General features: G+C 41.0%; 1 protein-coding gene across 3 annotated transcripts in view; it reads left to right on the forward strand.

Moving 5' to 3' along the window:
- The window catches only part of LOC121685567 (probable E3 ubiquitin-protein ligase HECTD2), a 64,507-nt gene that overhangs the window by 52,563 nt on the left and 1,944 nt on the right, over positions 1-10,000 (forward strand). The window contains exons 21-22 of one of the 3 annotated variants that reach the window (XM_042066161.1): positions 924-1,148; positions 1,259-2,400. In XM_042066161.1, coding sequence (XP_041922095.1) covers positions 924-1,101 — 178 coding nt within the window. In that variant the 3' untranslated portion in view covers positions 1,102-1,148; positions 1,259-2,400. Of the gene's footprint in view, positions 1-923; positions 2,401-10,000 lie in introns of those variants that run through there. The other 2 variants (XM_042066162.1, XM_042066164.1) reach the window with 2 other exon arrangements.

The following is a 10,000-nucleotide window of genomic DNA, read 5'->3' on the forward strand; positions in this document are numbered from 1 at the left end:
TACCATACTGCATTGTATGGTAAAATATATTATTATGACATATGACATATCATGTCTAACACATGCTGACTTGAGCATAGGAAAATGAAGGGCAGGGCACACCGATTTGAAGTTATAAGTACATTTATAGAAAAAACATATATAAAAAATAACGTAAAGAAAGTCGTAGTAGTAGTAGTGAAACTAAAATGTGGTGCAAATCAGTGTCTAGGGGAAACAGAAATCCAACATCAGGCAAAACGGAAATCAAAAGCCAAAAGCCGGTAGGCAGGGAGACCAGCGGGCAAGGAAAGAGGAGGTCTCCTATCCCCCTGCTAATCAGGAGGCCATCAGCCACACCTGTGCACACCTGGGCACCCTTCACCTGTCACAGATAGAGAGACAGAAATAGCCCAACATGGGTGGGGCCCAGGGGGACATGACAGGGTTGCAGGTGATACTAAACATGTTCAACGTGACGTGATAGGGTTGTTTCAGGTGATACTATTTGACATGTTCAACGTAAGCTGACTGATACCACTTATCATAAGCATGACCTCGATCTGATCGTGACCATGGTCTCACCTCTTCTCCTCCTCCTCCTCCTCTGCTGTGTCCTGTAGGTTGCCCATCTCTCTTACTCCTCCTCCTCCTCCTCTGTCCTGTAGGTTGCCCATCTCTCACCTCTCTTACTCCTCCTCTGTCCTGTAGGTTGCCCATCTCTCACCTCTCTTACTCCTCCTCCTCCTCTGTCCTGTAGGTTGCCCATCTCTCACCTCTCTTACTCCTCCTCTGTCCTGTAGGTTGCCCATCTCTCACCTCTCTTACTCCTCCTCCTCCTCTGTCCTGTAGGTTGCCCATCTCTCACCTCTCTTACTCCTCCTCTGTCCTGTAGGTTGCCCATCTCTCACCTCTCTTACTCCTCCTCCTCCTCTGTCCTGTAGGTTGCCCATGTCTCACCTCTCCTCCTCCTCCTCCTCCTCCTCTGCTGTGTCCTGCAGGTTGCCCATCTCTCACACCTGTTTCAACCAGATCTGCCTCCCCCCGTATAGGAGCAGGAAGGAGATCAAACACAAGCTCACCATTGCCATCTCTAATGCAGAGGGATTTGGATTGGAGTAATGTGTGTGTGTGTGTGTGTCTGTGTATGGGGAGGCGTGCGTGTGTGTGTGCGTGCATAACATTTGTCCATGAGCATGCATTTCTAGTTCATAGTGCGTGTGTGGTTCAGTGTTTAGTGTGTTTGTGTGTGCATGTGTGTGGGAGTGTGTATGGGGAGGTGTGTGTGTGTGTGTGTGTGTATGCCTGTGTGTGTGTGTGTGTGCGTACTCAGTGTGTATATATTACAGTGTTTGCAAACACGTGTGTTTATATGTGTCAGTCCAGTCATATAGGAAATTATCAATGCTACTATAGGTGTATCCAACTTGCCTTGGCTACTGTATGGTGAGCTATCACAGGCGAAGAATATACTCTTTCAGGAGAACTTACCCAACAGGTTTGGTTAAGTTTGTGTGCCATGCTGGTTATTGGTTAAGCTGATTGGAGTTTTACAAATGTGATGATACAAATGTGGTCTTTCACCAGAGCCATGATATTATGTTTAGAGGTTCTATCCAGAGGCTCTATTCTATTCATAGACACACACACACACACACACACACACACACAGACAGAAACATGCATACACATGCACACATAAGCAAAATGAGTGGATAAAAACATTAAAGAAAATATAGGACAGCCAACAGTGTGGTTTTGGAATTGAGCAACTTGGCTCAAATATTTACAGACATGTTACAGTGTGTGTGTGTGTGTGTGTGTGTGTGTGTGTGTTGTGCGTGTGTGTGTGTGTGTGTGTGTGTATGTATGTGAGGGGGTAGAGATAGTGAGACAGAAACAGTATACAACAGTAGGTCCCAGGCAAGGTCTCCTGCTTTAGCAAATACAAGAATGTGAGGACAGTCAGTGACCAATCAGTGTATTATCATCATCTGAGCTTCATGCCAGCTGAGCTCAGCTCAGCAAGAGCTCAACCCACTTCAATCAAGTCCATGTAATCAGCTAATCTAGGACTGCAGATGACTGATCAGATTGGTCAGATGGCTTTCTGAGAGCTTGCGCTGCCCTCATGCTGACTCACCTTAAGGCCACACAAAAAACAAAAACGTCTACACAAAAAAAAAAAAACAACGGCTGAATTTTTGCTCACCGCTTTCACACCTGTAACGATACCGGTAAAGACAGAGGTGAAAGCGGCTAAAACTGCTGTAGTGCACCTGCCAGACCAGTGGATGGCGCCGTGACGGCCGCACAGAGGCCGAAGACAAAACATTATTGTTGAAGCAGTTTAATAACAGCATGAAATAAGGAGACTACAGACAATTCGGTTTTCAATTCAACTGTTAAACTAATAAAGTTAATTTTCAAGGTATGTGACTGGTATGTGGAATTTGAAATACTTTTTTGTTTTGCATTAGGTCTGGCACGTTACACTGGAGAAAACATTAACATGTCATAGGTTGTAGTAAGCTAATGTTTAACTAAGTTAAGCTAACGGTGTGCTTCTAACTTAGCCACAAAAGGCTGATACATTGTGCACATAAATCATGACGGGGGAAAGAAAAAACATTTTAATATGACAAACAAATGGTTTGGTTTGTTTTGACAAGCAGCGGGTCAGGTCGAGTGCTGTGGCTGAGTTGAGGGGTGGGCTCATGTCATCATAAAATTGCCAGCCTTGCCGTCTATACGGCAAAAGTTAACCGGCAATTTTAAAAAATCCCACTTCGGAAAAAAACTATCGGTTACGGCCTCCTAAAATGCCGGGGTTGTGTAGACGCAAGGCCTAACCGATAAAAATTCACCGGTTTCAAAAAAACCAGCGTCGTGTAGACGGGCCTAAGGCACACTAAACCAAACAGAGTAGTGACCAATACCCTGGTGTGTGGGGTGGCTCTTATGTTTACATTATCACCTAAACAATAAAGCCTAAAGCTACTATTTCCCACTTTCACACTCTTGTAACTGTTAACAATCCTTTACAGTTAGAGTCCTGTGTGTGTGTGTGTGTGTCTGTAAGTCAATTGATGGTTCTCTTAACATCTTGAATACAGTTGAAAATTAGCCGGCTGGCTAACACTGGCACATTTACTGAAATAAATCAATCAAAATGAAATGAAAGTGAAATAAAGAAACAGAGAGACAGACAGAGGGTTACTGTTATATTTTAGTTTATATTTGCATCTATATGTCTTATCTCAGAGGGTTAGTGTTAGTTTATTTTACTGTTAGTTTATATTTGCATCTATATGTCTTATCTCAGAGGGTTACTGTTAGTTTATATTTGCGTCTATATGTCTTATCTCAGAGGGTTACTGTTAGTTTATATTTGCATCTATATATCTTTTCTCCTTCGAAACGTGGGAGCAGTTCTGTATTTATTTGTGTGTCATCATGAGTACATGTGTCTACCTACCTTACAGTAAAAGCATTAAACATATTTACCTGAAGCATCACCATTGTATTGTGCGGCTCTTTGTTTTAATGGGGTTTTTTTTTTATAAGGCTTCATCACTCGTCTTCTAAAGTGTGAGAGAGAGGAGCTGTCTTTTCATGCAGGAAGGGAGCCACTGCATCAAGCATCTGAGTCTGAACGCTTTGGCAAGTCTGTCTTCTATGGTCCCAGATTCTTTGCTGTTTAATTTTGAAAGGTTTTTTTTTTTTTTTTTAAACCCCTGAGGCTCAATGGGTAGGTGGAGGCCTTCATGCACCTGGGCACAGAGATTGATAGTGTGTGTGTGTGTTTGTGTGTTTGGCTTGTGGAGTAATTGGAGGCCTTGCCGTACCTGGGCACAGAGGTATTCAACCACGAAAACATTTTGCCAGGAGTGCTGCAATGATGTAGGACAGGACATTCCTAGTCACTTTCATTCTGTTTTAGGAATGCAGGTATGTTGAGTCACACCACACCAGAGATGATTTTCTGTCAAGTCTTCTGATTCTGATAGGTCTCCTCACAGTGATCACAAGGATTAAAGTTCTCCGTCATAGGACGGATTTCCGTCAATTTGATTTTAGAAATGTCATATTTGAGATCGATGCAGATCCGATAAGAAAGAAATAGGAGGGGGGGGGGGGGGATTATCACCTTTGCTTTTCCAAAGAACACGTATGGAGGACTAGATAGATAGATACTTTATTGATCCCCGAGGGGAAATTCAGGACTATAACGGTCTAAAAGTTGGATTATAGTGACACATTAGATACAGCTGATGAGGTTGGCCAATCCGTTTAACTTTTTTGGATATGATATTGTGAGCTCTATGTGCGAATTCGAAGAAGCGTGCGGTGACCATACAGTTTGGTAGGGCAGAAAGTCTTGACTTTTTTTAATAGCCTATCATTTTGAGCTACATTAAAATGACATATTTTACAGGACTTTGCTGTATGCTTAAATCATGTCACAGTCAGAATTGTAGATCAGTAACACATCAGTTAAGTTTGCACCGTTCTCATCACGTTAAACCAGCGAAGCATAACAAAACTTTTTTTGTTTTGATCTGTCTGGCCTGCTGCTAACTATCTAATATTTTTAAGTAGGCTAGTTGGGTTTTATAACTGCAACTCAAGACAGTTGGGTGTTATGGATTATTGTCTGACCACTCGCTGTAGAAACTAGCTATATTATAGGATATACCTCATTCTCTGCAGCAACCTATGCCATACCTTTGAACACCGTTGCCTTCTCGTTTTTGCGCTGTCAAAAGATGGTATTAAATCCACTAGAAGCTAAACCAAGGAAGACACCAGGGTTAGCTAACGTATCTTCTAATTTCAACCTAATTTAACAGAAACTCAACACGGTTAACAGGTGCAACACTAGCCTACTCGCCATTTCTGCATCTTGAAATGAAACGATAGGCCTAATTTATAACTGACGGAATAATTTGAGTAGTTCTAGAATATGACCATGGGGCAGACTACTTTACGACCATACAGGCGTCTTTTAGCGCGGATTGCAATCCTCTTTAAAGCCGCCAGGGTTATGCGATAAATTATTGAGGAATGCGATCGTCGAGGTGCCCTGCCCCAACATTGCATGACACATTACACTCAACGAGAATCGCCATCATCATCCAAAAGTTGATGTCAATAGACCAAAAATAGTTGGAAAGCCTACAGAAACTATAGATAATTAATGTGACAATCACATTATTAAAAGTAGACTTGGAGCAATGATTTACTGAAGAACTATTTTTTGTGGAGGATGCTTCAGGTAGTTCGCTGCCCCACCAGCCCATATGGACCGCACGCTCCAGCGTAGGCTGTGTTCTTTCCGTGCATCAATGTAGACAATTTCTTACTATCGCGAACTCTTGTCAGGGGAGGTCATTCATTTTGGGTGTCACCTATGACTTAAACAGATAGCCTTCTATGCCACCCGATGTAGGCTACTATTATTGTTACAGTTTTTAATCAATGCAACTATCATTATGTGTAAAGCGACGCAATATAAACCGTAGCCTATGCAATTTATTATCCCGTCTGTTATGACATGTACAACAATGTTTTTCACAATTTGCGACGGAAGGTTTTGACTGAGGGTGTTGGCATAAAAAAGAAAAATAATATCACTGTCATCATTGCGAACTGTTGAGTAAGGGGGTCAGTCTGTTTGTGACGCACAGACAGCCTTTTAGCCTATTTTGCTTAGGCCTCACTTTTAACGACAGTAGGTTGTGAGTGTATGTTGACAAAAAATAACCATACAATTAAGAACCTCGCATATTAGCGTCATGATTTGTGTGCGTCTATTTGGCAAGGCCACTAGCTGTCATGGATGCGTTGTTGCTAAAGGAAGGCAGGTGTCAAAAGTTAAAAAATAAATGGAGATGGGCAGCTGTTGGAAACGGGGGAGAACTAACAAGCCATGGTGTAAAGAAATTAAAGTGCCAGGGGTTTGCTTTTGCGCGGTTCGCTGCAAGAAAATTGTTTATGGATGCAATAGGAAAACGTTTTAGCACGCCACCAATCAGAAGACCGCCATAAGGTTAACGTTTGTGCACTTCAGGACATCTTACCTACCTGGTGCAACTAGCCACCACGACAGAGGTAGGCTACGTTTATCTATGGCTGACTGTTTTTACGTTTAGAAAGTAGGCTACGCATGTTCTTTCATAGCGCAACACGACCTGTCCCTCACCATATCGCAACCTCTTGTCAACCTTATACAATCTGTTGCTGAAGACAAAAGCACCGTCTCCAGATTGTCGTTATCTTGGAAAACTGAGTTGTCAAAAACTGAGTTGTCAAAATTACCATGTTTTCATTAAATGCGGATGAGGCAACAAATGGAAATATGAACAATATCTAGTTACTTTGATGAGGAAATGGGAAGTCTTGCAAACTTGATTTTATAGATTTTACTTGGTGTTGAATTGCATATTAACAAGAAAAAAATCTCCCCTTTAAACACTTTTGGCCTGAAGTAATTAAATAAGAGTGCGTTAAAGCCTTTCTACAATATTGCTGCAGTAGAAAAGAACAGCAATGGCTAATCAGCAATGGTCAGGGATGGTACTAAAATATATTTTTGTTCATCAGGAAAACTCTATCTCAATCAAGAACACTGTCAATTTGCCTTATTCACATGGCGGCCATTGGCGGCTAAAACGAGGCTACAGGGTACACAAACCATAGGATTGTTATGTTCTATGCATTCACCTGTAGGTGGCATTAATTATATAGTAAGTGTACCCTGTAGCCTCGTTTTTGGTTTAAACAATGGCCGCCGTGTGAATAAGGCGAATACTCCCTTTACTTTGCTGTTTGCATCTTTTTGTACATTAAAAACCAATAGGTCGCGATCGCAAAAGGGGTGCTATCTCTATAGGTAAATATGAACAACGTATGACTTATGGCCTGAAAAAAGTTCAGTCAAACGATTTTTTTTCACTTTAATCCCTGAGTGATCATTTCAGAAGACACAAATTATTATTATACAGCCTGTATAACATGCCATTAAAGTTTGACCAAAAAAGAGAAAAAAAACAAAACACAGAAAGAACAATACTAAGTGTAATTTTACTGTAATAATAATGATGACATAAAATTGATTCTTCCAAATGGAATTGGTCACAGAAAGCTGTTACCTTTATAAGCTTTATAGCCACTTATAAGCTATTGTGGTCTGTCCTCAATAGAGTGTGTGTGTGTGGGGGGCCGTGATCTGAGCACACCGCGACTACGATGATCTGTAGATCTCCTTTCAGCGCCGTCACTGGGTGCTATAGATAACTTGGCTGACCTGAATTCCACCCATGGCTTTCACCCCACAGAGCAGAGGGCAAAACAAGCAGAGCACACTTGTTTTGAATGACCTGGACACAAGCCACATGCAGACATGCATACACACACACACACACTGGGCACACTAGTTATTAACTACCAGCTGATGAACTCACCTTTGATGTGAAGGTCAGTGTGTGTGAGTGTGTGTGTGTATCAGAGAGAGAGAGTGTGTGTGTGTGTGTGTTACCTTTAAATGAGACTAGGCAGAGGTACAGACTGACTACCACAGGTCAGTACCACCTACATGTAATCTAACAGATTTTGACAGTCTGTTCTTTTTGACCCAAATGTGTGGGCAAGGCCATATCTGTTGGCGTTTTGATAAGACCCATTACCTTAAAACAAACTATATAATGATGTAACATTCCAGTAAGTTCACGATTCTTTCTAAAGCTTGAAATGAGCACACTAGTGCTTTAACACTAAACTGATGGAGGGCTGAAGGGGTACATAGCTGTTCAAATGTGCTGTGATGGAATCTTTCCATTAGATGAGATATTGCCATGCTATCCTGTCCATAATGATGTGAACGATGAGGACCTGGAGTGTTGTAAGGCCTCACCTGTGGATTTGCTGCAAGTTGTCTTTGTGCCACATGACAATGTGAAAGACATTGGATATGAGCTAGATAGACAGGGAGAGGGGGGGGTATGGATATTGGATATGAGCTAGATAGACAGGGAGAGGGGGGGAGAAACATTCAGGTCCAAATGCAACACCACAACTCTTTTTTTTTTGTTTTGTTTGTTTGCCCATGAAAGAACTACTGTTCTAGAATTCACTTAAATAGAGAACTATTAAGGTTGGTTACGCTTTAGGACCGTCTGATCTATTGGAGGGCAGTAATGGATTGCCTAAGTAGTGAACAAGATGTTTCATTGTTAGCGCTCCCACATAATGTTAGCACATGAGATGAATGTCACACTTTTGAGTCTAAGCTTTACACATACAGTACAAGCTTTTTTTCTCTACTTAATTTGGAGTTTGGAAAGTGCAACTTTACAAACATTACATTAAAGATGCTGCTTTAAGTTCACTTCATTCATGAGGTGGGGTAGGTGTTGTACAAAGGATGTTTGGGATTTATGTCTAGACTGTTATCTTATATATATATATATATATATATATATATATATATTGCTGTTAAAGAATGTGTTTGTGTTGTATGTATGCTGCTGCTGAGACCTTGAATTTCCCCTGGGGATCAATAAAGTATCTATCTATCTATCTATATATATATATATATATAATCCACTGACCATGCATTTTAGATCGTCAAAATAGGACCCAGAGAGAAACAGGTTCTCTGAGAGAACCTAACTGGTATATGGACACATGGGTTCTCTGAGAGAACCTGACTGGCGTATGGACACAGAGAGACACCAGTTCTCTGAGAGAACCTAACTGGTGTATGGACACAGAGAGACACCAGGTCACCTTCACCTCAGATTTCTGGAGGAGAGGTAAACAGACCTCTGCGTTTGTCACAATCAAGGAAACTTTCCTGTCTATGAATCAACTATGTGTGTGTGTGTGTGAGAGAGAGCGTGTATGTGTGTGTGTGTGGGTGTCTGATTGAGGGAACACTTTCATGGAAGTCTAAAATTAGACAGATGACAGTAAAGCAAGAGATAATGAATGGAGATGAAAGGTATGTATATGTGTGTGTGTGTGGTTTACTCTGCAGGGTCTCATTGAGCGCTGAGGTCCTGAAGAGAGAGTTGGATAGCTTTATAAAGTCACACATCTAATTTATTGCATAACACATCATGTGACTCTGTCAATAGAACAACATGATAATTTCCAGAGCCGGACAGTAACGGAGTACATTTACTTGAGTACAGTACTTGAGTACAATTTTGAGGGATCTGTACTTTACTCGAGTATCATTTTTGGAGAGTACTCATGACTTAACTTAAGTACATTTGAGAGGCAAATATTGTACTCTATACTCCACTACATTTCTATCCATAACTGTGAGTAGTACCCGTTACTTCTTATTCTAAAAAAAAGAAAAATCTCGGAAACCCTCAATTTGTTGTTTCCCTCTCAAACGTGATTGGATTGTGCAGGCACCACTGATTGGGACAGCCTATCAGCAATCACCTTCAGCTTTCTGCCAAAGTCACCTCCATGGTATTTCAATGGTATTTCAATTTTCTGAACAAGTTAATGATAGTTTTTGCTTAAAGAGTTTCAATTAGAAAATAGTATTTTGTATTTGAAATACGTATTTTAAATACATGTATTAGAAATACTGCCCATCCCTGGCAACATGGTAAACAGATGAAAATGACTTGAATTTACTTTCAATTCCTTTTACATTCTCCAAGGTATTAACATTTTTCATAACTCCATGTAGGATGTTTGTGTACATAAATGTAAGCACTGTGGCAGTAGTAATGCAATATTTAGAAAATGCAGGCTACTCTTGTCAGTACTTTTACTTAAGTAGACATCTGACTGTTGTACTTTTACTTGTACTTGAGTAAAATTTAGTAAAGGGTATCTGTACTTTTACTCAAGTAATGAAGCTGTGTACTCTGTCCGCCTCTGATCATTTCTATGTGCCATTTGCATATAGGCCATGTGAGCTATACACTGTATACTGTATATCTCAGTTGCAGGAGTGTGTGTGTGTGTGTGGGGGGGGGGGGGGGGGTTGTGC

This window comes from Alosa sapidissima, chromosome 16, assembly GCF_018492685.1.
Source record: "Alosa sapidissima isolate fAloSap1 chromosome 16, fAloSap1.pri, whole genome shotgun sequence".
NCBI lineage: Eukaryota > Metazoa > Chordata > Actinopteri > Clupeiformes > Clupeidae > Alosa > Alosa sapidissima.